The sequence below is a fragment of the Malassezia globosa genome, assembly GCF_000181695.2.
Source record: "Malassezia globosa CBS 7966 chromosome Unknown mgl_sf_3.1, whole genome shotgun sequence".
NCBI lineage: Eukaryota > Fungi > Basidiomycota > Malasseziomycetes > Malasseziales > Malasseziaceae > Malassezia > Malassezia globosa.
In genome coordinates this window covers 375,760-401,108 of record NW_001849871.1, presented here as the reverse complement: position 1 = coordinate 401,108, position 25,349 = coordinate 375,760, and the positions used below count along the sequence as shown (strand labels likewise).

At 53.4% G+C, this 25,349-nt stretch overlaps 15 protein-coding genes across 15 annotated transcripts; 7 read left to right on the top strand and 8 right to left on the bottom strand.

The window, feature by feature from the left end:
* Positions 1-239: 239 nt before the first annotated feature.
* Positions 240-1,816, bottom strand: MGL_1508 (uncharacterized protein; the record flags this gene model as incomplete). The annotated part of the gene is made up of 2 exons (XM_001731273.1): positions 240-354; positions 420-1,816. 2 exons carry the CDS (start codon positions 1,814-1,816, stop codon positions 240-242), a joined length of 1,512 nt encoding a protein of 503 aa, XP_001731325.1.
* A 972-nt stretch (positions 1,817-2,788) lies between these two features.
* Positions 2,789-3,874, bottom strand: MGL_1507 (uncharacterized protein; the record flags this gene model as incomplete). Its single annotated transcript, XM_001731272.1, has 1 exon — positions 2,789-3,874. One exon carries the CDS (start codon positions 3,872-3,874, stop codon positions 2,789-2,791), a length of 1,086 nt encoding a protein of 361 aa, XP_001731324.1.
* A 391-nt stretch (positions 3,875-4,265) lies between these two features.
* MGL_1506 (uncharacterized protein) lies at positions 4,266-6,719 on the bottom strand (the record flags this gene model as incomplete). The annotated part of the gene is made up of 5 exons (XM_001731271.1): positions 4,266-4,390; positions 4,440-4,566; positions 4,616-4,939; positions 5,164-6,664; positions 6,691-6,719. 5 exons carry the CDS (start codon positions 6,717-6,719, stop codon positions 4,266-4,268), a joined length of 2,106 nt encoding a protein of 701 aa, XP_001731323.1.
* Positions 6,720-7,041: 322 nt separating this feature from the next.
* MGL_1505 (uncharacterized protein) lies at positions 7,042-10,081 on the top strand (the record flags this gene model as incomplete). Its single annotated transcript, XM_001731270.1, has 3 exons — positions 7,042-7,079; positions 7,116-7,654; positions 7,785-10,081. The coding sequence occupies 3 exons, from the start codon at positions 7,042-7,044 to the stop codon at positions 10,079-10,081; spliced, it is 2,874 nt and encodes a 957-aa protein (XP_001731322.1).
* A 139-nt stretch (positions 10,082-10,220) lies between these two features.
* On the top strand, positions 10,221-10,766 carry MGL_1504 (uncharacterized protein; the record flags this gene model as incomplete). The annotated part of the gene is made up of 1 exon (XM_001731269.1): positions 10,221-10,766. One exon carries the CDS (start codon positions 10,221-10,223, stop codon positions 10,764-10,766), a length of 546 nt encoding a protein of 181 aa, XP_001731321.1.
* Positions 10,767-11,139: 373 nt separating this feature from the next.
* Positions 11,140-12,327, top strand: MGL_1503 (uncharacterized protein; the record flags this gene model as incomplete). Its single annotated transcript, XM_001731268.1, has 1 exon — positions 11,140-12,327. One exon carries the CDS (start codon positions 11,140-11,142, stop codon positions 12,325-12,327), a length of 1,188 nt encoding a protein of 395 aa, XP_001731320.1.
* A 442-nt stretch (positions 12,328-12,769) lies between these two features.
* On the bottom strand, positions 12,770-14,509 carry MGL_1502 (uncharacterized protein; the record flags this gene model as incomplete). Its single annotated transcript, XM_001731267.1, has 1 exon — positions 12,770-14,509. One exon carries the CDS (start codon positions 14,507-14,509, stop codon positions 12,770-12,772), a length of 1,740 nt encoding a protein of 579 aa, XP_001731319.1.
* Positions 14,510-15,044: 535 nt separating this feature from the next.
* On the top strand, positions 15,045-15,254 carry MGL_1501 (uncharacterized protein; the record flags this gene model as incomplete). Its single annotated transcript, XM_001731266.1, has 1 exon — positions 15,045-15,254. The coding sequence occupies one exon, from the start codon at positions 15,045-15,047 to the stop codon at positions 15,252-15,254; it is 210 nt and encodes a 69-aa protein (XP_001731318.1).
* Positions 15,255-15,455: 201 nt separating this feature from the next.
* Positions 15,456-16,158, bottom strand: MGL_1500 (uncharacterized protein; the record flags this gene model as incomplete). The annotated part of the gene is made up of 2 exons (XM_001731265.1): positions 15,456-15,656; positions 15,997-16,158. 2 exons carry the CDS (start codon positions 16,156-16,158, stop codon positions 15,456-15,458), a joined length of 363 nt encoding a protein of 120 aa, XP_001731317.1.
* A 499-nt stretch (positions 16,159-16,657) lies between these two features.
* Positions 16,658-18,073, top strand: MGL_1499 (uncharacterized protein; the record flags this gene model as incomplete). The annotated part of the gene is made up of 1 exon (XM_001731264.1): positions 16,658-18,073. The coding sequence occupies one exon, from the start codon at positions 16,658-16,660 to the stop codon at positions 18,071-18,073; it is 1,416 nt and encodes a 471-aa protein (XP_001731316.1).
* Positions 18,074-18,499: 426 nt separating this feature from the next.
* MGL_1498 (uncharacterized protein) lies at positions 18,500-19,579 on the bottom strand (the record flags this gene model as incomplete). The annotated part of the gene is made up of 1 exon (XM_001731263.1): positions 18,500-19,579. The coding sequence occupies one exon, from the start codon at positions 19,577-19,579 to the stop codon at positions 18,500-18,502; it is 1,080 nt and encodes a 359-aa protein (XP_001731315.1).
* Positions 19,580-21,335: 1,756 nt separating this feature from the next.
* MGL_1497 (uncharacterized protein) lies at positions 21,336-23,177 on the bottom strand (the record flags this gene model as incomplete). Its single annotated transcript, XM_001731262.1, has 1 exon — positions 21,336-23,177. The coding sequence occupies one exon, from the start codon at positions 23,175-23,177 to the stop codon at positions 21,336-21,338; it is 1,842 nt and encodes a 613-aa protein (XP_001731314.1).
* Positions 23,178-23,484: 307 nt separating this feature from the next.
* Positions 23,485-23,835, top strand: MGL_1496 (uncharacterized protein; the record flags this gene model as incomplete). Its single annotated transcript, XM_001731261.1, has 1 exon — positions 23,485-23,835. One exon carries the CDS (start codon positions 23,485-23,487, stop codon positions 23,833-23,835), a length of 351 nt encoding a protein of 116 aa, XP_001731313.1.
* A 62-nt stretch (positions 23,836-23,897) lies between these two features.
* On the bottom strand, positions 23,898-24,878 carry MGL_1495 (uncharacterized protein; the record flags this gene model as incomplete). The annotated part of the gene is made up of 1 exon (XM_001731260.1): positions 23,898-24,878. The coding sequence occupies one exon, from the start codon at positions 24,876-24,878 to the stop codon at positions 23,898-23,900; it is 981 nt and encodes a 326-aa protein (XP_001731312.1).
* A 175-nt stretch (positions 24,879-25,053) lies between these two features.
* Positions 25,054-25,314, top strand: MGL_1494 (uncharacterized protein; the record flags this gene model as incomplete). The annotated part of the gene is made up of 1 exon (XM_001731259.1): positions 25,054-25,314. The coding sequence occupies one exon, from the start codon at positions 25,054-25,056 to the stop codon at positions 25,312-25,314; it is 261 nt and encodes an 86-aa protein (XP_001731311.1).
* Positions 25,315-25,349: the final 35 nt, after the last annotated feature.

Below are 25,349 nucleotides of genomic sequence, written 5' to 3'. Positions count from 1 at the left end.
GATAGCCCTGTCTGCCTGTGCCTGCTTCGTGCAGCAGCCGAGTCGCAATGATGGCCTGTCTATGTGTTTGGTCCAGGCACTCGTACGCCGATTCCTGCCTCCCATCGCCATGACACGTGTCTCATCCTGTCATAGGTTCCCAGTCCACTCGATTCAGCCCCGACGTATCCGGTTCTTTCCTGTCTATCAACCAAGCTCGGCATGCGTCGTGTTTGCTCGCCCGTCTACACACAAAACACCTACTTGCTCTTATGTCGCAATTGCTGCAATGCTACGAGCCTTTGTGATGGCGTTGGCCTTGCATAGTAGTAGGCACTGTACAAAGCATCATCATGCGCCGAGGCAAACAAGAGACTGTGTAAAAAAAAAAAAAAAAAGTCAGCACACGTTCATTCGCCCGCCTCCCATTGTATACATACTTCTGAATCTCCAAAGTCACAATGGCACGAGCAAGTAAGGGCGCATAGGCTTCACTGGTCTTAGGCGCTGGCCACGCACACAGCTTTGTCGCCCAGTCGCGAGACGTCTCGTCTAGCTTGGCGACATCCTCTTGCTTCCGCAGAGCTTCGCGAGCGCCTTCCTCCGCCCGCGTTGCACTTGGGCGCTGCATCATCGCTGCATATCGGTCGGCGGCAAGTTCCATGTGGTGTACGTATAGATTCAATCCAAATTGTACAAGTGCACAAATCGGTTTGCGAAGCAGGCTACACAAATGCCAGCCGACAAGAAGTGGCATGTAAGGCACAGACACCACAGCGTGAGCGGCCGGACGCACAGCCGCCTCAGCGACGACGTCGAAGCCAAAGTCCCGAAATAGCGATGCATTTTGAATCAACAGTGCTACTAGCAGCACCTTGAGCATGTGGTCCACGAATGAAACGGCCGTCAGCACACGTGTGTGCCGCAAAGCCCAGTGTCCAAGCTCGCGCACAAGTAACGCTTCCATTTCATCCTCTGCCGCAAGTTTGTCGCGTAGGACAATACATTTGGTCTTTGTGCCGAGACCCACCAAGTACACGCAACTTTGGTGAAGCTGCGAACTATTCTCGACGAAAAAGACATGCTCCAAGGGGAATTGCACTTTCTGCGCGACGGCATGAACTCGATCATACAGCGTGCCACTCGTAAGCACATATGGCTGATCGACAAGGGGACGAATAAGCTGTGGCCACATGAATTGGGATATGGTCGAGCCGACCCATCCCACTATCAGAATACACAGCGGAAGCGCATCCCCAACGAGCCGCGCCAGGCTCACGCACACACTCGTGAGCAGAATCCCTAGTAGCAACGCAAATGGCACCATGCTCATGTAAGTTGTGAGGTACGAGCGCCATTGTGGCATGCCTGGCGTGTCGTGCCGCTTGATCGTGTACTTTTCGTACGCTTCCATCACAGGTTCCAGTGGGAAGAGCATGAGGGCCAGCACAACGGCATACATGAGCGACACTTTCAGCTCTGTATGTGACCAATGGAGCCTGTCCAGCAGCGCATCGCCCCATTTCCATGCATACGCGTACACGAAGAATGCCACTCGCACAACGTCTAATGCATACCTGGCTGTCTTGTGTACCATTTGCATGCGCACTTGCGCCTGACTAGTCCGCTGCCGCGCAGAAAAGTCGGCTGCATTCAAAAACGGTGCCAACGCAGTGGGTATCGACGTGTTCCTGTACATCTGTGCCTGTCGCCACACCACATACATTTCGACCACATACTGCAACGTCAACGCCCCCAGCACAATCGTGCGCCACGGAATGCCAGGCGCATCAGCCACGCTGACGATATCGCGCAATGTATCGACAACAAACTCCATGCAGGGCTTGCGTGCGCAGCCAGCTGCGAAAAATAGAGCCAAAGCGATGTACGATGAACGCAGAGAATGCGAGCCTGGTCGCCAGTGGTCTTCTACGAAGCTACCGCACGGCTGTAAGACGATCGCGTGTGGACGTGGATGCGAGGCCCTAACGCACGGGCGCGGAGAGGAAGACCGATCACGCCACGTGGCACGTACACGCATCGACCTCTTCTCAGGCACGGCCTGGCTACCGAGATGACATGTGTGACCCCTCCTACTAGGCAATCCGAGAAAGGTCACTGCATCTTGGCTTTGCTGTGCGGTGCAGAAGCAGAGGCAGCAGCGCGGTCGATCGCAACGATGCGCTCCGTCAATGTCGGATGACTGTGGTGGTACGCGCTGAACAATGGATCATGGTGCATAGTGGACAGGCTGTAACACACATTCGTTAGCATGCGGAAGGGAGAAACAGATGGGCAACATACTTGTGGATCTGAAGCTTGATCAGCGCCTTTTTCAAAAGGTCGGGGTACGGTTCGTCGTCTTCTGGTAGAGCATCACCAGGCACGGTCGACGGCATGCGGTGTGCGGGCACATTCGACATATGGCTGATCCAATCCATGACGGTCGCATTCGGCTCCGTCTTGGGCACGACACCCTCGCCTTGTGCATGCAAGAGGGACTGTGCCTCCAGTTCTGCCGAAGTCTTGCCGGGGCGGTGTAGCAGCGCAGCAAATCTGACGTAGGGGAGAGAAAGAGAGAGAGAGAGAGATCCTGTTAGCATTCACGGGCGTTCCCGGAAGAGTTCAAGGAAGAACTTAACCTTGTTCGGGCCACGACAAAATTCCCATTCTTGGAACGGAAGTTAAACGGGGCATTGGTCATTGGCCCGGAACGTTGGAAACAAGGTTGCCATTCCAACTGGGGGGTTGGCANGGAACGAAGAATTGGAACCAGGCTTCCAAAGGCCCACCGGACCGACGGGCAGAATTACGTGAAGGTAAGGGCATTGGGGCTGAGGAAATCTTGTTCCGGAAAACCAAGAAGCAGGGGAACAGTGAAGCATTTAATGGATAAAAAGCGGTTAAAAGAATGAGTGGTAAAGTAATTGTTGGAGAGAGAAATGATCAAGAGCTTCGAGGGATGTGCGTAGACCCAATGGCCGAGCTCATGGGCGAGCACAGCCTCGATTTCCGCCGTCGTCGACTGTTCAATAAGAGTGTCGAAGATGACAATGTGCTTGCTACCGCCGGGAATGACGCCATAGAAGTAGGCATTTGAATGGCTGCTCCGCTTGCTGCCATCGATCACGTACAGGTGCTTGAGCGGGAACTTGAGCGAGGATGCCAGCGCTGTGACGCGATCACGAAGCATGCCCTCCTTCAGTGGCGTTAGCTTGTTGAACAGGGGCTGGATCAGAGTCGGGTAGATGATCGTGCCGAACAGGATGAGCGCCGTGAAAAGAAGCACCGTGTACACGACAAAGGCATCGCCAGCCCAACGTATAACCGAGACGATCAGCGCCATGATCGGCACACCCAGTATCACACTTAGTAGACATTGCTTCACATGGTCCATGCAGTACATGCTCCATGTCTGCTTGTTGAAGCCATGCCGCTCTTCGATGACAAAGTTCCGGTAGGCACCCAAGATAAACCCTACGGGCATCTGGAGCATCAGGCCCAGAACCAGGTTTGCGCCTGAGAGCGCCTTCTCTGAATGTGCCACCTTCATCCAGTCCAGGACGTATCCACTCCAAACCCAAACGTGTGCACTAAGATTGTATGTAACACTGGCCAAATTCACCATGTGCGCGACGGCATCCGACACGAACGCGAAACGTGCCTTGTCGCGACCATATCGTTGGCTCTTCACAAAGTCTTCGTGGCTCACATGAGCCATCAGGGCTTTGGGTGGCGTCGTCAGACTATACAGCCGGTACTGACGCCACGACACGTATGTCTCGAACAGGTACACGATCCATAGCAATGATGTAATAAGTGACTTCCAGGGGATCTCTGGCGTGTCTAGGAACTTTTCGGCCGCCTGAATGTGCGTTGTGACGTGCTCCCACATGCCTACTGATCAGACGCCAGATCTGTTGTGGGTGAAAGCGATGTATGCGTGCGTGCGTTGGAGAAAATGCGCCAGGATTTGTCTCCACTCAGATTCATGCCAGGACGCGAACGTCAACGTCGCGCAGTCATAAACAAATCGCCTCATTCGCACTGCGACGTTGCCGGCAACCAACGTCCAGCATCACTCATGACTCATCAGGACTTTGGGGGTGCACATTGGGCACACCTGTCATATAGATTCGCATGCCCCAACAAGTATAGCATCAATCTGGGTATGACTATGTCATCGTCTGTGACGACGCTCTCTATTGGGTCTAGCGATCACACCAGGCCACACAAAAAGATCGCCGTAGCACGATGATTCGAGGCCATAGTAGCCTTACGGGCAGCTACCAGAATTCGTCCTCATCATCCTTGCCACGCGCACTTTGCGTGGCCATGGCCTGTGCCCGATACATGCTTGCGACTTGTTCGGGTGTCGTCGACATGTCAGGGCTTTTGTCGTCACGGATGCCTGGCTGCGTCAGAGGATACGTCCAGAGCAAGGTAGAATGTGTACGCACGAATGAAGCGAGGGAACCGCAACGAAATTCCTCGCGCATCAATAGCACCACGCGCTGCTGTGTATACAGGGCTGAGCGAAAGATCAGCCGCTAGCACTTCCCAAACGATTCGCGGCTCAAAAAAGACCTGTCGAGTTAGTCATTATCGCGAACATAGCCATCCATCCTCTACCTACATCTGGTTTGGCTTCGCCCAGATCGTAGTAGCCCTTCTTGCGTGGGATTTCCAGCTCCTTCAGCGTCGAATAGTGAGCGTCTAGATCCGCTTCCGAAAAGCCTGTACCGATCTTGCAGATACTCTGATACGTTTCAGAGTCCTCGTCGTAGCATGCGAGAAGAAACGCGCCATACACATTCGTCCGTTTGCCGCGGCCGTAGTATGCGCCGATCACAGTCAGATCCAGACTGTCTCCCGTGCCAGACAAGTAGTCCTTCTTGAGCTTGAGCCAGTTGATCGAGCGCCGGCTTGGCTCGTACGTAGCGTCACTTCCGCACAACATCTTGACCATGAGACCCTCACATCCGTGAACGATGCTGTCATCGAGGAATGTCTGGATTTCTTCGGTCGTCGAGCAATCGCGATGCGTCGCATAGTCAACTCGTCTGGCACTGGCACAAAGTGTGAATAAAGAAGCGCTCGGCGCCGCTGCAGTTCTTCATGGAGCAGAGGCACCCCATTCAGGTACAGGAGATCCAACCCGAACAGCTTGACAGCCACACTTACGTCCGTTGCTTGCACGTCTTTACGCTTTCGCCGACTCAACTCCTGGAACGGAAGGAGCCGGCCTTCCGTGTGGCTTGCCTCATCCCGCGGCTGCCATGCCACAGCCTCGGCATCCAGCACAAAGCTCTGAACATTTTCTCCGCCACCACGCAGACAATGAGGAATTTGCACGACCAGATCCGGGTACTTGACGCTCATGTCTTCCGAGTTCCGGCTGAACACACGCACCTGCAGTTGCCCATCACTGCCGCGAAAACCGTGCACCTGTGCACGCTCACCATCGTATTTGTACTCGCACGTAAAAGCATGTGCTTCGAACCGGTCAAGCACCTCGCCGATGGCCTTTGTCGGCTTCGCCAGCATCGGTTTGAGTGGTATACCTGGCGAAAGCTTCAAATGCTCCTGGACATGCTCGACGCCGTGCTCCAGGAGCGCGGGAATCAGCAAATCGTACGAAGGCACCTCACTGAACACTGCCTTGACCGTGTGTGTGCCTTGCTCAAGTCGCTCCGTCAGTTTCGCTGCGTCATTCGCATCGCCAGCATCGCGAGCTTGCTTGGGTTCGTGTGGCTTGCCATCATGCGTCGCGAGCATCACAGCCTGCGCAACCGCGACCAGCACAGTCTTCTCTGCTAGACCGATGCGCAGCTTGCCCTCTAGACTGCGTATGAGATACTTGGACTCTTCTCCCGAACATGTTGCGAGAAGCCGCTTGATGATCCCAAGCTTCTTGTCCTGCGACTTGGCGCCCGAAGCCGCTGCAATCTGTTTTAGCTGTTGAAACACAGAGCGCACCGTCAGTGCCTGCGCTCGGAACATGGTTGGCTGGTTCTTTTTCGACGTATGTGCCACAAGACCCAAATCGCCCAAGCGCTCAAAATCCCGTTTGATCCGCACGATCTCGCGGCCCGTGCTCTGTGCAATGGCCTTGACCAAGAGTCCCTCGCCGATGCCTAGTTCAAGGCCTTCATAGTCTGGACACAGTCGGTTGATGCACAAGTAGACTGTGTACAGCAAGTTCTCGCTCGCTGCTTTTAGCGGCTTGTCGTCGCCACCACGACTTGAATAGATCACTTGGAGGAAGAGTTGCGTCACTAGTTCGAGGATCTCGAGGCGCTTGCTCGTCGCCTCGACTTTGGAAAATGTGTCCACGAGTGTTGCATACGGTATAGGCGCACCAGCTGTGTCTGTCGGACAAGTCGCGTCACGCTGGCCCGTGGACGTGCGTCCTTGCATCGCGTCCATCGGGGTTCTCGTGGCCGACTCAGTTTTCACGCTCGACTCGACATGTCCCATATGTACAGCTTTGTCCGAGGATGATATGGCGTTACTATCGGTGCCGTCTCTGGACTCTGAGGCTGTGTCTTCCTCGACCTTTGTATTGAGAGTCGTCTCTGCCTCCGCCGACTCGGTACTAGGCGGATGGACATGCTCACCCTCGTGGACATCTCTTTCTACACGAGCACGCTTTGGCACAGGCTGCTCTTTGCTAAATAGGGATCTAGTCTTAGTGTTACGTCCACGTACTCCAAGGTCGCCTGCTTCTTGGGCGGCATGTCGCGACTTGGAACCTTTTCGCCTCGACACACGAGTCGCGCGTCCGGACACACTTAGATGGCTGGCAACGCGACGCCAACTTGGTGGCTGACACTCGGCGTGTGTGTGTCACGTGCACTCATCACCGTATTCCACGGGGCGCGAATGTATGAAAGTGTGTGTTGGATAGCATAACTGAGACGTGTGTGACGCGTCGTCCTTAGCTCGCCTACAGAGAGCTCACAGGGAACCTCTCACCCTCTCCAAAGAGTAACAGGCGCGTGCGCGCGCGCAAGCGTGTGTGTGTGTGTGTGTGTGTTTGTTCGTGTTGGTGTCACTAGCATGCGAATCGAAGAACTCATCATCGATGGGTTCAAGAGGTATGTATATACAGACGTCTAATTCACGCGCCGCAGTTATCCCGTTCGCACACATGTCCGTGGCTTTGACCCCAGCTTCAATGCCATCACTGGCCTAAATGGAAGTGGAAAAAGCAACATCCTCGACGCTATTTGTTTCGTGCTGGGTCTCACGAACCTAAGCTCTGTGCGTGCCTCCAATATGCAGGATCTCATCTACAAACGAGGCCAAGCCGGCGTCACAAAGGCATCCGTCACCATCGTGTTCGATAACAGCGATAAGGATCGCTCTCCCGTCGCATTCGAAAACTACGCGACCATCACGGTGACGCGCCAAATTGTCATGGGTGGGGCATCGAAATATCTCATCAATGGTCACAAGGCAACGCAGCAGGCCGTCCAGAACCTATTTCAGAGTGTCCAGCTGAACATCAACAATCCAAACTTCCTTATCATGCAAGGACGTATTACCAAGGTGCTCAACATGAAGCCGGCAGAAATTTTATCGATGATCGAAGAGGCCACAGGCACGCGCATGTTCGAGGAGCGCAAGGAGCGCGCATTTCGTACGATGACAAAAAAAGACCAGAAAGTCCGTGAGATCACGACGCTGCTCGATGAAGAAATCAGGCCGAAACTTGATCGGCTGCGCGAGGAGAAACGGGCGTTCCCTAGAATACCAGAAGGCAGCATCGGAGCTCGAGCGTCTCGAACGCCTTGCGAAAGCGTACGAATGGCATACGGTGAACCGCCGACTTGAAGACCACTCCGTCTCGGGTCTTGCATCTGTTCGACAGCGGATCTATGACAAGGAGTCTGACATCCAGTCCTGGAAGCACCACGTCGAGAGTCTGCACGCCGAGCTCCGGGCTCTTGAGAAGCGCCGCGCTGCGCAGGTCGGAGCGGGTGCTGCGTCGCTCATGGAGCAGTCCAAGACGCTGAATCATCAGCTGGTGGAAGCATCTGCTCAGCTCGAGTTTCGGCAAGCAGCTCGAGACGAGGAAGCCCGTCGTGTCGACACCGAGTCGGCTGCACTGGAGGCTGCGTCTGCAGCACTCTCGGCCCAAGAAGAGCAGCATGCGTCGCTAGAGTCGTCGTTTGCTGACTTCAAGACCGCGTATGACGCACAGAGCACCGCCGTAAGCGAGCAAGAGTCGCTTCTACAGAGTCTGCTCACAGGCATGGCATCGGGCCAGCATGAAACACAGGGCGGCTTCCAGGGACAGCTCGCGAAAGCGCGTGAGAAGGCGACCGCCGCCAAGTCAGAGGTGCAGCAGGCACAGGTCCAGATCGACCACATCGAGCGGGAGCTGCGTGTGAAGGAGCCCCAAGCGAAGCACGAAGCACAAGAAAGCCGTGCTCTGTACAAGAAGCTCGCGAACGTCCAACAGGCTGCACAGGAGGCAGAGCAAGCGTTGCATGCATACGCCTTCGATGAAAAGCGGTATGAACAGCTGCGTGCGGAGCGCCTAAGTCTCGAGCAAGACATGCAGCGCCTCGCGTCCGAGCGCGAAGCTATGCAGGACCGTCTACCGTCTGCTTTGCAGTTCACTTACGTGGACCCGACGCCGGACTTTGATCGCCGCCGCGTCAAGGGCCTCGTTGCAAGTCTCGTTCATCTGGATCCATCAAACACCAAGTATGCGACGGCGCTAGAAACGTGCGCTGGCGGCCGCTTGTACAGTGTGGTCGTTGAAAATGAGCATGTGGGTGCTCAGCTTTTGGCTCATGGCCAGCTCAAGAAGCGCGTGACGTTGATTCCACTCACCAAGATCCAGGCCCACGTAGCCCCCTCCGCACAAGGTGTCGGCACGCACAGCGCCTCGCGCCTGGCCAGGTGGATCTGGCACTCTCGCTCGTCGGCTATGAGTCGCACGTGGCCACAAGCACTGCAGTATGTGTTTGGCTCGACGCTCATTTGCCGCGATGCCGCCACCGCCAAAAAAGTCACGTTCGATGCCGCCGTACGCATGAAAAGCGTCACGATCGATGGCGATGTCTACGATCCAGCAGGCACGTTATCGGGCGGCAGCACGTCGTCTTCCAGCTCGAGCATCTTGCTGCGGATGCAGCAGATGGCCGCTCTGTCAGCCCAGTGGAACGCCAAACACGCCGCCCATGAGGCCACGAACAACGAGTGGTGCGCACTCCAAGCTGCGAGCGCGATGCATGCGAAGCTCTCGTCGGCCGTCGAGCTGAAGCAGCACGAAGCGACGCTGGTGCAGCAGCAGGTGGATGGCGGGCGTGCAGCGTCTCTGCAGGCGGACATCCGTGCATGCTATGCGACTTTGGAGGAGCTCCGTGCGCGCATGGAAGCTGCTCGTCAGAAGCAAGCTGACGCAGCCCGGCAGATGGCCGACATTGAGCGAGACATCGCTGAGCTTGGCGTCGACAAAGATGCCAAGGTCGCAAAGGTTCGTGACACATGCAAAAACATGAAGTCGGCCTTTGCGCAGCAGGCTGCCGAGCTCAAGCAGCGGCAGGCCGCATTGCGTGCGTCAGAGCTCGACCGCAGTCAGCACCGCATGGATGCCGACGCTGCGCGCGAGCGATTACATGAAGCACGCGCGCTGCTCGCACAGGCTGAGCAGGATGTCAAGGACAGTGCTGAGAGCGTAGAGGCACTGCGGATGCGTGTGTCTGAAAGCGAAGAGGCCATTACGAAAGAACAGGCAGCCTTGTCAGCATTCAGTGACGAGCACCATGAGCTACAGACGGCTCTTACGGCAAAGAAGGCTGCCGTAGAAGATGCTGAACTCACACTCAAGCAGTGGCGTCGTGAGCTCGATCAGCAAGAGCACGAACATGCAAGAATGCAGCAGACCAAGGATGCGTTGGAGTCGGCCTTTCCTTGGATTGTGGAAGAATGCCACTTGTTCGGCCGGGTGGGCTCTGCCTACGAGTTTGCCAAGCACAATATGGACGATGTGCGCAAGCTGTGTAAGCAGCTGGATGAACAGCAGAGTGGGCTCAAACGTCGAGTGAATCCGCGCGTGATGAACATGATCGACAATGTCGAGTAAGAAAGATGCGAGTTTGCAGCACATGCTGTCGACGGTGCTACGCGACAAGAGCAAAATTGAACAAACGATCGAGGAACTCGATCGGTACAAGAAAGACGCACTGCAGACAACATTCAAGCAGGTAAACCAGGACTTTGGCATGATCTTTGGCGAGCTACTGCCCGGGAACTACGCCATGCTCCAGCCGCCCGAGGGACAAGAGCTTACCCAGGGACTCGAAGTGCGTGTCCGGTTGGGTGCAACGTGGAAGCAGAGTCTCACGGAGCTGAGTGGTGGACAGCGCTCTCTCATCGCGCTCAGTCTCATCATGTCGCTTTTGCAATTCAACCCGGCGCCTATGTATATACTGGACGAGATCGATGCTGCTCTTGACCTGTCACATACACAGCACATCGGCCATCTCTTTCGCACTCGCTTCAAGGGCTCGCAGTTCATTGTTGTCTCGCTAAAAGAAGGTCTATTTTCGAATGCCAACGTGCTTTTCCGTGCTCGTTTCCGCGATGGAACCAGTGTCGTGGAGCGGATCGCCCAGAAATCCTCCGACGTGCCCGACAAGGACTCTCGTGCCACCGCCTCGCGTCCTCTTTCGGCTCCTGCGAGACGCACAGCTAGCGGGACTAGAGGCACTGGTAGCACTGGCAGCGGTCGTTCACGTGGCACCACACCAAGTGGGACACCCGCCTGAGCCCTGGTCCTGCGGTGCACGAGCCCATCTCGCTTGTCGATTCACGCGGTGCGTGGACGGACGCCTGCGATCGTGTCGGTCTGTTGGCCTCGCGTCCACGTGGACTCCACATAGCAGCACAGGGTATATTTGCAATTATGTAGTCGTCGCTCCAACGAAGATGACCAGTATAGCTGAAGCCAAGCCCTTCGCCGCCATCGATCAGAATGGTATTCTCACCTCTCTTTTGCGACACCATGCCACTTGTCTCAGCTCCCTCTGAGGCATCAAAAGGAAGATCAAGGCTGGACTATCACGTACGTCCCCGCACAATGGATTCAGCTGTGCTTATTTGTCCCAGATATACACGTTCCCTCACGCATCACCGGCGCTGATGCAAGCACTCGGGCAAATTGAGACAGAGTCGCAGCGTGAGAACGCCAAGCTGCGGTACGCAAAGTCCGATGCACCGAGTGGAAACCTCATGCGGCATTCCGTCTCGATTGAGGATGCAGGCGTCGAGCCTGCGCCTGCTGTCATGAGCAGATCAGCGCCAGAGCCAGCGAAAAAAGCATCAGCGCTGCATTCAACCCTCCAAAATACTGGCCAGTCCATATACAACTTTGTCTTGGGCGGTGTGGCTGGTGCTGTGGGTGCTGCCTTTGTCTATCCCATCGACCTTGTGAAAACACGCATGCAGAACCAACGCTCAAATATCGTGGGCGAAGCTCTTATGTACCGCAACAGTTTGGACTGTGCGAAAAAGGTGATGCGGAATGAAGGCTTTTTGGGCTTTTACTCAGGCCTGCTTCCGCAGTTGCTCGGCGTCGCGCCTGAAAAAGCGATCAAGCTCGCGATGAATGATCTTGTCCGTACACTCTCAAAGGACAAAGATGGCCATGTGCCCATTTCGGCAGAGATCCTCGCCGGTGGTGTGGCAGGCGGCTCGCAGGTCGTATTCACGAACCCGCTCGAGATCGTCAAGATCCGTCTGCAAGTGCAGGGCGAGGCACCAGACCCAACCAAGGCTAAGGCTAGTGCCCTTCATATTATTCGCCGCCTCGGCTTGTTCGGTCTGTACAAGGGTGCTGGTGCATGCCTTCTTCGCGACATTCCTTTCAGTGCGATCTACTTCCCTGCGTATGCACATCTTAAAAAGGACTTGTATGGTGAGCGGCCCGACAACAAGTTGACGTTTGGCCAGCTCATGGCCGCTGCCTCCATTGCTGGTGTGCCTGCCGCCTTCTTTACGACACCAGCAGATGTCATCAAAACGCGTTTGCAAGTCGAGGCGCGCAAGGGCCAGGCTACGTACACGGGCATGCGCGACTGTTTTGTAAAGATTCTTCAAAATGAGTCGCCAACGGCCTTCTTCAAGGGCTCGCTGGCTCGTGTACTTCGTTCTAGCCCTCAGTTTGGCGCAACTCTGGTCACGTATGAGTATCTCAAGAAGTTTATCCCTTCGCCTTTCGAAACGAAAGAAAAAATAGTGCCGGCTGTTGTTAATCATGAAGATTACCATGGCACTCAAAATGCGATTTCTTTGATCGCTCGTGTGCACGAACTCTCGCGCTTCTCGTAATCCTCACGAAAGAATAGAATGAATGTGTAGATGTCCATCTTTAGCTCGTTTTATGCATCGAAAGACCCGATTTCCTATCCTTTCTGAGAAGAGCAACGTTTTGCACCTGGTGTCGTCGTGCTTCTTGGACTCAAGTGTAGTGCCAACGCATGTGCAGGCTAGGGGCCTTCCCCTAGGTACTCGTATGAGTCCTTCGGCGTGAGGATGTTCATATAAGTATTATGGGGAACAGCAAGGTGCGCACACGTTGGAAATGCGCATCATGTATCATACCCGGCGTCCTCGCTCCGTTAGCAAGGATATGCGGCCCATTTGATGATACATTCCATGTTGCTTTCATGCACGCGTAGCACGTACTCTTTCCAGACGTTTCTGTATCTATTTCCCTAAATAACGGTATATGGATAACGTTTCGTACAGACATGATCATGAGTGACGTAGCTTAGAAGCCCATGCCACCCATGCCACCCATGCCGCCCATGCCCATACCAGGAGCGGCCATAGGCTTCTCTTCAGGTGCTTCAACGATGCAGCACTCTGATGTCGTCAGCAACGATGCCACACCCGCAGCGTCCTGAAGAGCTGTGCGCACCACCTTCAGTGGATCCAGCACACCAGCAGCAATCAGGTCTTTGTATTCACCAACACTCGCGTCGTAGCCGTAGCCAAACTCGCCTGGGTTCTCGAGCAACTTGCCCACAACGACCGAGCCCTCTTCACCGGCGTTCTCGACAATCTGGCGTGCCGGACGCGTCAGCGCATTGCGAATGATCGACACACCCAACTGCTGGTCAAAGTTAGCAGTGGCAATGGAGTCGAGGGCCTTCGTGCCCTTCAGTAGCGCCACGCCGCCGCCTGGCACAATACCCTCTTCCACAGCTGCACGCGTTGCACACAGAGCATCATCGTAACGGTCCTTCTTCTCGCCCACCTCGACCTCGGACGAGCCACCCACACGAATTACAGCCACACCACCACTCAGCTTCGCAAGACGCTCTTGCAGCTTCGTCCGGTCGTACTCTGACGTCGATGGGTCGCTCATAGCCGAGCGAATCTGCTCGCAGCGAGCCGTGATGGCATCCTTGTTGCCCTCACCGTTCATGAAGATCGTGTCTTCCTTCGTGATCGTAACACTGCCCGTCGTGCCGAGCATGTCTGGCGTGGCACGTTCGAGTTTCACATCAAGCTCGTCCGAGAACACCTGGCCACCCGTGAGGATAGCCAAGTCGCCAAGGATGCTCTTGCGGTTGTCACCAAAGCCAGGTGCCTTCACAGCGCACACCTGGAGCTGACCGCGCAGCTTGTTCAGAATGCAAGCAGCAAGCGCTTCGCCGTCAATGTCTTCGGCAATAATCAGCAGCGGACGGCGCATCGTCACAGCCGCCTCCAGCGTCGGCAGGATGTCCTGCAGCGCCGAGATCTTCTTCTCACTGAGAAGCACAAGTGGCTTTTCAAACTCAGTCCGCTGCGTCTTGACGTCCGTGATAAAGTAAGGCGAGATGTAGCCACGGTCAAAGCGCATACCCTCCGTAATCTCAATCTCGTCTTCGAGCGTCCTGCCCTCTTTCACAGTAATGACACCCTCTTTGCCGACCTTCTCCATAGCAGTGGCAATGAGCGTGCCGACGTGCTTGTCACCATTCGCCGAAATCGTCGCGACCTGCGCGATTTCCTCCGACGTCGTCACCTCACGCTTGTTTTCCTCGAGGAACTTGATGACGGCATCCACAGCAGCCTGGCTTCCGCGACGCAGGTCCATCGGGTTGCAGCCAGCGGCCACATTCTTCACACCCTCCGAGTAGATGGCACGCGCAAGCACAGTGGCTGTCGTCGTACCATCACCAGCAACCTCGTTCGTCTTGCTTGCCACATCCTGTACCAGGCGAGCACCAAGGTTTTCGTACTTGTCCTTAATGTCAATGGCCTTGGCCACTGTGACACCATCCTTGGTAATCTTTGGCCCACCGAAAGGCTGTTCAATAATTACATTGCGGCCCTTCGGACCGAGGGTCACGCTCACAGCGTTGGCTAGCAGATTCACACCCTTGAGAATCGCAGCACGGCCCTCATTCGAGAACTTGACCTCCTTGTGTGCCAGCGCAGCTGCCGAAGTCGACAGGGCGCGCGAGTTCAGCATACGCGGCATCCGCGATGCCGCCGCCGTAGAACGCATAATGGCCATGGTTGTCTGTCAAGCGACTGGACGCAGTGGATGCAGAAATGTGTCGAATAAGTAGTAGAATCAGCGTAGCCTTTCTGTTCCTAATACGTCCGCGCGCAGGAATTCGGAAGAAGCTACTGGAACAAAATTGCCACCCAGCGCCCTAATGGCCGAGTGTTGAGCCACTCACCGTGCGTCTCCACGCCATGGACTCAGCAACGTGGAAGCAAACCGAACCACATCGAAGTAGATCTACTCGGCCGATGCATGACGTCCACAGTCTCGAACACCAAGTACAAGACTGACGCGTCAGTCGGCATCTAAGCATGGTGGGCGCACTTTGAACACACAAGTTTCATCCTCACTCACTTTCTCCATACGCCATGGTACGTTCTGCATACTCCCACTGACGTGTCTTTTGCAGTCCGCAGCCTCTACGATTCGCAACATCAAGTCAGTGGTTCCTCTTCTGGACCGTGTGCTAGTGCAGCGCTTTAAGCCTGAGTCGAAGACGGCCTCGGGTCTGTTCCTGCCGTCATCGTCTAGCTCAACTCCGATGCCAGAGGCTTCTGTAATTGCCGCTGGTCCAGGCGCACCGAATAAGGACGGCCATGTCGTACCAACGAGTGTGAAGCCCGGTGACAAGGTCTTGCTACCATCATGGGGTGGTAACTCGATTAAAGTTGGCGAGGAGGTACGTACTATGCTTCTGCGTGTCCGCGACCATGTGCGCGAGCATGCCAGCCCAGTGAAATACAGGTCCTAACTGTCCTCTAGGAATACCTACTTATCCGTGACTCGGAGATTCTCGCCAAGATCCAGGAATAATTTGGCATGTCAATAGTAGCATATCCATTTTCTACGGGGGTATATCCTGTGCATATTGATGATCAATATGGAGGCAATTGCAGACCTTATCTCTAACATAAGGTCGGACCTCAGTATTTCTTATAGATCATCTATTGCCTCATACTGAAATGGGCTTGATTTTAAAATGCAAAGAAATTAAACTGAAAATGAGACACTGAGGCATCATCATGTCAGTTCTGTCTCGCCTCCGAAAGACCGTGCGGCGTACCTTCAGATCCTGGACTAGATAGTACATCACACGCAAACCTTCTGGATCTTCACTGTCCTGCACTTCAAGGAGCGAACCGAGCTTAGCTGTCTAACAACATTGTGTTAGTCTCGGTCACGGTGCTGCAAACTTGGGAGGTGGGATAGGGAGCTATGCAGCGAACCCTGCGCAACATACCTCGAAAGAAATATGGTCTTTGCCTAGACGGATTTCCAGCTCTTGCCGCCCAACTATATTTCGCTTCGGCCATTTGGCATCGTCTTCTCTTGCACATAGTCAGCTCAAGATCATGATCAACACGTACTTTAGGATCTCGCTGCTCTCCACAATGTTTCGGAGCTCTTGCGCCATCAAAGGACTGATCCACACTTTCCCGTCAATACGTTGCACTAGCCAACACACGTATGTGCATCCGAATATAGATACATACTTTCTTTGCGAATGAGCGAGTCATTACGGTAGTTGCTGTTGTTTGCATATCGGAGACGTCCACGGTCATACTCGAATTCAAGAAACTCGTGGCCGTGCCGACCCTGATGTCCGGTGCTTTTTGTACGCTTGTTAGGTATTCCGCATTCCACGTCCCACACATGCCAAAAGTACGTACTAGTATCGTACATAGAATTCCGACATGTCGAGAGCCAGCGGTGTCAAGCCACCGTTGATCACACGCTCAGAAACGAGCATCACCCGCCAGGGGCTGTATCTCCTCGCTCGAGTTCGACCACGTGCCGTGCCGATCCCTGACTAATACACATGGACGCTCAGGGAAACAGATGCCAGCATCCAGCTGTGATACTGGTTTCACGTTCCTGTGCAGTCGACAAGGTTTGTTTATAGCCGCCGGGGTTATGGAAGGAGCAAGGCACAGGTCCCGGCGACGAGACCCCAATGACAATTCAGGATCATATGAAAATGTGAAAGAGGCTAGTTCCTGCAACACGTCGTCGAGTGCGTCATATGCCGACCGCGTGCCATGTGAGACACATACCCCCACCATCCGAGCTTCTCAACGTCTTCATGTGCCTCGACAAGATCACTATACCCGATCAGATGGAATTGTACCAATATCGTACCAAGAAATCAGCTCAATGAATGCTAGCATGTTGGATTTTCCTCCGCCCTACGCGATTGTAGCGCAGGAATCCAATCCACAGACGTCCTCTCGACCTTCCTCTGTCACGCATTCTTCGCCGGAAGCAACGATGCAATCCCTTGAGACCGATGCTACATCTGTATCTTCATTAGATTTGATTCCTTCTGATGATGATGAACAGACACTCTCCGACTTTGTTCATATCAAGCGATTCCGCTCAACACCACAACTCTCGTCCTCGACCACATCGTCTGCGATGCCAATCGATCACCGAACACTTCATCGACGTAGGCATGGAAACTTTTCGAATTACCAGCGGTTTTTTTCTATGGTCCCGTCACTCCTTGTCAACGAGTCCTTTTCCCCTGTCACGAAAGAGACGACAGAAGAAGTCGAGCCGCTCGAACCTTTACCAATGGCGTTCGAGGTATTACTTCACACACTGCGCCTTTTTGCCGTGGTTCCAGGTCTTATCGGCACCGTGTACATGCTTCACGCATCGTATGTACAAGCTCGGCAGAACCGCTGGTTGCGTGACACGTACCTACCTCTTACACCCAGTGCAATTGAATATGTGGCCTGTTCTCTTTGGAGTATCTGTACGGCGTTTCATGCCCTCTCGCTCATGACCATGCTACTACGCCGCTGGCTTATTTACTATACGCTTGTACCATCACTGATCCGTCTCATCACATTCCAGGCGATTTGCTGGTCACTCGTGCGTGCTGTCCTTCTGCTTTTCGGTCCAGCCCAGCCTGTTGCAAGCTGGATCATTGTATCTACATTTACCTCATTTTTTGAAATCTTTGCTCGCTGGATCACGAGCAATATCACGGATGTTGACGACACGCAATCAACTGATGGTCTGCTTTCTGATATGAATGAAACAGGCGCGTCTGATGCTGAGGGTATGCTACACTCTGAGCAAGAAATTATGTATGATTCCTATCAACCACGCGCAAGGCACGCAGCCCGCTCCCATCGATACCAAAAGTATCGCAATCAGAGTTTGAGAGTCATTCGCGCTCTCACGGGTGCACCGACGGAGGTTACGCCTTCTGACTCTGATTCCGATACCTTCAGTAAGCCTGAATCAGGCTTCTCTTCCTCTGTACAAGAGGACATGAATGCACTGTCTCCTGTGGTGGACATGGATCACTGGCACCGGCGTCTTATTGCCAGACGCAACAGAAAACGACAGCACCGCTCTCGACACAAGCGAAGCAAGCAAAAGTCTCGCATGTCAGCCTTTTTTCAAAACTATCGCGCTGCACGGATCCATTCGCGCCGTGTTTTCCACTGGAACGTTGCAATTTGGCGCAACGTTGTGCCTATCGGCATATTAGGATACTTGACGCTTTGGGTTCTGCTGGCCGAATTCACCATTACTCGGTTTCAGGCCAGTGCATAAATATGTATTTTTTTATTTGCTCCATTTGTTACGTCTCAAGTTTGTTTCTTGTTCAGATACGACAATAATGCTAGCAATCGCACCGAAAAAAAAACGACCAACTGTCATGATCAGATCATGTAATGAAGACTGACTGATGAGACACAGGCGTGAAACGAGGGCTCCGTCTTCGAATCTGTTTCTATCAGGCACTCACAAGTGCTCGAAGCTTGTTTGCATATACCCGTCTCAAGTTGTCATATCTTTCACAGGCTCTCACTTAATATACTTTTGTGATACTCTGTTCTCTTCTGTTGCCTTGGCCCGTTCTGACTGTCTAAGCCTTCTAGCTTGTTTTCTTTCCTTCCTCACTCTGACTCACACGTTCAAAACAAAAACCATCTCCATAGTCACATTTTTTTACACATGTCCTAAGTACGTCGTAACTCAAAACCCTTTTTGCTTGGGCCATGGACCATTGTCGCTTGTCTCGCACGAAGGACGAGATTCTTTTGCTCCACATGTACACTTGCCACCCAAATGTTTAGGCCAATTCTCCATGTTGACCAAAGCACTGATGGTCGGCATATAATCACTTCCACTAATGTCAATTTTCTCGGCTGTCTGTGTGGGTAGCCATCCTTTGATGCAACTCCAGACCGTACTAAAAAGCAGTGGTGCATTGATGATTTGCACACGTCCAGATAGTTCAGGGAAGTTGTTATCAAGAATTGACAACAACTCTTGTAGCTTGTTTTTCATGGTCCAAAATGTACTGAGTCCTAGACCTTGCACGTTTAAAACCATCAAGTTATCATCGACGGTCTCACCTTTCACATTTGTACAAGCCAAATAACGGTGCCGCACAGCATGTTCGAGTGTCACAGCAAAGTTCTGTACAATACGTTCGGCTGTCGTCACTGAAAATACCTTTTCTGTATCTAAGCCTGACAAGTCCTGAATAAAGATCGGACGACCTTGTAAGTCAGTTTTGTGGAAATACATGCGCCAGCCATATTCCGACACGGCCGCGCGTTCCGTGAACTCGAATTCTTCATACAGACGGTCAAGATCGACACTCTTCTTCCAGTCTTCTGCACGCAGATACATTTCCTTGGATGCCTTCAAGTCAAAGTTGCGGGCGCGCAAGAAGCGCAAGAGCTGCGTTGTCTGATACGGCGGCGCATTCTCGATGGATATAACCTTCGCTGCCACGAGCTCGTTCGTGAAAGAGTCAAGGATCTTTTTTTGTTCGTCTGACAGATTGCCTTCGTGGCCAAGAGGAATTGACGATGCAGCAGGTGATGGATTGTTTGGGGGCTCTGACGTCCGTCGTGAAGGTGACTGTGCTTTGCGTGCATCCGCGCTGCTACGTCCGAACGCGCCGCCAAAAATGTTCGGCAAACTCCGACGCGGCTGGCTTGATGCCGGTGTCGACTGAATAGGATCTGTAGCTGTATTTATGTTCACCTCTTCTGCATCGGTCGAATCTGCGGGTGTGCGAGTGACAGAAGGCACAGGGGGCATGTCTGTGGTAGGTGTACGCTTAGATCGGACGTGTTCCATGCGCTCTATTCGATCGGCTGTACGACTTACTAACTCAGCCGCCAACGTATGCACGTACCTACTAACATAATCTTTCCTGAGATTCCGATGCAACGCCGTCACGTGGAGCTGTGATGTCAGCGCTTGAATGTGGAGAGATGCACATTGTCCTTGCCAGTATGAATGGCTCCTCGGATATGCGGTATGTAGACTATTGTACTAGTTTGGGCTCGCTCAGCTGCCGAGCTCAGCTGCTGAGCTTGCCCGTCCTCTCCCTCAGGTATGCGGCAAGCAGATCGGCGCCGCGCTTCGGGAATTCCTACGCTTCCGCCTGAAATTATACATCGCATCGTTTGGGCATTGCATATACCTGCTTCTGAGGGCGATGCATCGTGTGTCCAAACACTCGTACGTCTGAGTGTAGTGTGTGTCATCGTTCGCCATTGGGCCCTCCAAGCATTATATGATATTCTATTTCTACCACGACATGTGCGTGATTTCCGCAGATGGCATGCGCGCATGCGAGAAGCCAAGCCGCCATTCCCTTGCATGGGATACGTGCGTGCTTTATTTGTTGGGATCGATGATGTACGTGAACCGTGTGCACGAATCGCTCACACGTTCTGCAGGTCACACGATTAACACAAACTTCTGCTGGCTGGGAATCAGAGCTGCTACGTGTGTTGCACTATTGCGGCTCTACGATCGAGTACTTGTCATTGTGGCAGACAGAGTCTCGCGCATTGCTTCGTGACTCGGCTCAGGTCAGCGGCCGACATGCACAAGCCGCATGGGCTGTAGGTGAACACCTTTTTGATGAAGATCATCCACCATCTCAAGATACCCAAATGTCTGATGATGACATTCCGCGCTGGCTCCGTGATGAATTGGCCCAAGCACCGGCGGAACATGTTGCTAGGCAGCACATGGCGCATTTTCCTTTTGTGCCGCGCGCTGAACCAAAGCCTCGCGCTTGGTCCTTGCGACCAAAACCACGTCTCTGCACACCGCGTTTTCTCAGCTTGGTGTTGTACTACCCCTTTTATGAGAACGAGCGCCCTGACTTGTTTGCCCGGATGGTGATCTGGTCACGCGTGGAAGAGCTCGACGTGTACATTGCCATGGAGCCAAGAAAGTCGCTTCATTTATTGGCATGTCTCTCTCATACACCGACCTGGCGCCTGCGCGTGTCAAGTGCGCACGCAACATTGGCTATCGAGTCAACCAATCCTTTATGTCCCAATGCATGTGGCATTCTTGCGGCTTTGGTAGCGCATCGTGACTTGGAAGAAGCTTTGCTCCTTGAGATGCGTGGATCCAGTGTATCTGACGTCGAGGTGCTTGAGCTAGCATGTTTACGACATATGGCCAGCAAGCTTGGACCACAACTTTTACTCCAAGACCGCTCGACTGTGGCAGGGTCAGCCCCTCCAACAACAAGCACGGGAACCATGGGGTCTATTTGTGCTCAGGACGCGAATGATATCCATTTACTTTGGTCATTGTCTGCTGCAGAATTGCAACGGCAACTGAAGTTACGAATTTGTGTCACGCAGAAAAATCAGGCCGTCTGGGGGAAGCTTCGACACCGAGCATGGGATTTTCGTGAACGTGCACAATTCGGTCGTCCAGGAGCATGGTCAGAATTGCTTAGATAGAGAGAAAGAGGGAGAGAGGGAAAGAGAGGGAAAGCATGACATCATCATTCCAGACAAAAACTCAAAAAAAAAAAACCTACTTACATGAGCGAGCTGGCAATCTGGCTCAAAGCCGCGCCCTGCTCAGGATAGTCACGGATGAATTGCAATTGCGCACGCGAGGCATACTCGTACGTGATGGCATTCACGAGTTCTGGCTCAGTGCGTGCGATGTCCGCAGAGCGGCGGAAGTACTCAATCGCCTCGGGAATCTTGCTCTGCTGCAGACTGAGCTGTGCAAGAGTTGCGATCGCCACATCACAGTCGGGGTCAATCTCTAGAGCATCGCGGCATAGAGCCTCAGCACCTGCCAAGTCGTGCTTCCACTGGAACAACACAAGAGCCTTATTGATCATTGGAAGAACATTCGTACCCTTTGACTTTTTGCGCTCTAGTTCAATACTCTTGTTGAAATTGGCGACCGCGTCTTCATGGCGCTGCTGGTCGAGCATAAGCTCGCCAAAGTAGTTGTAGGACTCTGACGAGTTCTCAAACTTTTTGAGGATCCGGCAGAAGGCAGCAGTGCTACGAGCGATGTTGCCCAGCTTGTAGCTTGCTACAGCATGCTGCACCTGTGAGAAGATGAATGTGTCATCGAGCGAAGTGGACTTTTCATAGTCGCTCAGTGCCGCATCAAACTCACCAAGGATAAAGTGCACTTGACCTCGATGATAGTAGATGTCCGGGTCGTCTGCGTTGATTGCCATGGCTCGGTCAAAGTCCGCAAATGCTGCGTCCTTGTCTCCTAATTCCACATGCACGCTGGCTTTCTTGACCCAGCTTTGCAGGTAGTCCGGGCACAAGTCCGTGCTGTGGTCTAGATCTTCGAGCGCACGTTTCGCCAAACCAATAACGAACATGAAAGTAGCACGCATGTTGTATGCGTTTGCTTCAAGTTCCTTGGACGACAAGCCCTGCTTAATTGCTTCTTCAAACAGCGTCAGAGCGTGTGCGTAATCTTGAGCCTGGAGAGCTTCGTATGCACGTTGGAGAGTCTTGTCTCCCTGCGGCGCGCCGTCAGCGATAGACGGTGGGTCTTTTGGACGGAACGCATCCAGGTATGCCTTGACGAAGGTTGGGCTAGGCAAGCGCGGCTCGCGGTGGCTTAGGATGAGCTTCGCCTTGCTAGATGCAAGCTTTTTCAATACACGCTCTACACTCGTTGTAGCACTTGTGTCGCGGAACTGACCGAGGATCGCGACGGCCGTAAAGTCGGAAAGACTCTGTTCGAGACGACGACGGGCCTTCTCACCCTCAGCATTGTCAGCCTCAGCCTTCTCGCCCAGCTGTTCAGCAGCGACAGCGCGGCGGTTAAGAGCCTTAATGTAGGTTGGTTCAAGCTTCAGAGCTTCATTGCAGTCACTGATGACATTCTCTGGCTTGCCGACATTGGCATAGCAAGCCGCGCGGTTGCTGTAGAACACGGCGGAGGGAACGATGGACAGAGCCTTGGTATAATGCTGAATAGCCTCTTCATGTTTCTTATTCGAATAGGCCTTGTTTCCCAAACCTTTCAGGTATTGCGCAACAGAATCCTTGCGTTCTTGAGGCAGACGTTGCAGTTCAGACTCGCTCAGCTCGGCAAGACTCTCGTCGGATGCATCGTCAAGGATGGGTCCGTCAGCTGCCGACTTGCTCGTTGACTTTTTTGACGACTTCTTAGCACGCTTCTTCTTGGATGCTGTGGATGATGTTCCTGAAGCCGCCGCCGATGACGACGAGGACTTGGGCTGCGTCGGTGCACGAGGCACGGTCGATGAGCTTGCGAGGAAATAAAGGCCAGCCGCACTGGCAACGGTGGCAGTAGCAGCAAGAGCCACAACTGCCACGCGGTTATCCTGGATCCACCGCGCGACACGGTTTGCAGTCGCGTTTGACGCCATGCTTGGAGTGTGTCGTCTGTCTGTGGTCTGTGGTGTAAATAAGTGTTGAGGAGCGAGGCCTTCCGAAGAACCCTGCGTGGCAAAGTGCATCACGTGAGAGAGCTCGGCACTCTCAACTTCGTGCTAGTGTCTGTCAGCCTATCCCACCAGTCCTTTTCCCTTGCCCCGCCCTAGCAGGCGTACTCAGACGGTCCTAGTAAGGCCAGCCTGGCCCCGCTATAACACACCTCTTAGGTGCATCGGTCCATGGTCTAAAGGGGGTTGGGATGTGCGACTGTGTTGGTCTTAGAAGATCATTCATCCAACGATGGAAGAGACAGTGCCAAAGCCAGAAGTGTCGCCAGAACAGCTGAATATCAAGGTCAAGGATGCCGAAGGCAACGAGGTGTTCTTCAAGGTGAAGCGGACGACGAAGCTTGCTAAGCTGAAGCGCGCCTACGCTGAGCGTATGGGCAAGCCTGAGAACAGTGTCCGGTTCATTTTTGATGGTCAGCGTGTTGGCGACGACGATACCGCTGAGTCTGTACGTACCAGTTTTCTTTGCAACGGGCTACGCGGACAAGTGAGAACTAACATGGGACAGCTTGATATGAATGACCAAGACGAAATCGATGCGATGATTGAGCAGCTGGGGGGCGTTGCTACTGTGATAGTGTAGTCTCGATGCATATTAACTACAAGACGCCACCCGCGATATCTTTATTTTGAGTTGGTGTCTATCTAGAATATCTGTGATAAAACACGCTCCATGTCCTGTCCAGCAGGTGCACTGGTTCTGCTATGATTTTGCACGCGTTGATCACGAACATCTCTGTACACGGGTGTTCGCTGCTGAAACTTGCGCTTGGGTGCGGGGGCCTCATCCTCGTTTGTGGGCGGCTCTGCACGCTCTGCCTGCTTCTTCCGCTGGATACGGGACCTTTCAACCTTCCGGAGATAGTCGCGTTGCTCATGCGCCGACTGAGAAAGTTCCATACGCAGACGTGCCGCATGCGTTGCTCGTTCATGCGACAATTGTTCCATGAGCATGGGCCACCGGAAACCCTTCAAGTACTTCATAGTCCAAACGTCATCTTTCCATCGATTAATAGCGCCTGCACCTGATTGTGAGCGCCGGGAAGAATGCGATGCACCGCCCAGGGCTCCGATTGGCTGCGCATTCAGCATTTCAGCTGTGGTTCGTGCCACGCGCTTCGACACAAACTCGATCCAGCCCTCGGAAAAGTGTGAGGGACGATTCTTTTTTTTGCTAGAAGAAGAAGAAGAATTCTGCTTGTCTTTTGGTTGCAAGTAGATGCGACCAACCTCGCCGAACTGAGAAAATATATGTCGCACTTTGGCTGGTGTCATGCCCGGTGGAAGGCGGCTCAGATAGATAACACCACGCTTTTGTTGCTTCTTTTTGTATTCTTCAAGCTCTTCCCTGCTAAGAACAGGAAGCACGCTTTCCGATCCATGCGGTTCGTATGACTCGTGTGCCTCATGATTATGCATGTCGTTGTCGTTGTCGTCAGCGTCACTGTCTGGTGAGCCGTTGTCGGTTTTGTTTCCTAGCACGTCATCATCCGTATCCTCGAGCTTGCGCTTCTTCTCTGTATGTGACGCTGGTTCCCAAGATGACAAGTCGAAGCGCTCATCTGAGATGGCCGCACCATGCTGTTGCTGCTGCTGCTCCTTTTGCTCTCGCCGGCTCTTGGCCATGCTCCTTTCTGAGACCGATGGTGTAGTGGAGCGACACGTGATGAGTGGCAACCAATATTCTGGGTCAAAATTTTCATCTTTGTTCCATCGCGTGGGCGATAGGAAGCTTAAATTCCAGTTACGTGTTAGCACTCCCAGTGGGTCTTCTACGACCGTCACATCTACGTATTCAAGTATGCCGTTATCATACTACGACGAGATTGAGCTAGAGGATATGGACTATGACGAATCTAAGCAGGTGTTTCATTACCCGTGCCCGTGTGGCGATCGCTTCGAGATTTCTCTGCTGCAGCTCCGAGCAGAAGAAGATGTCGCTCGATGTCCGAGCTGCACGTTGATTATCCGGGTCATTTACGATCCGCTGGATCTCGAGGATGATCAAGGGACTCTGCCCTGCATGGATACAGGTGCCGCGCAAGTGTCGGCTGCGGCATAATCATGTCGAGGGCATGGAATGTGATGGCATCTATT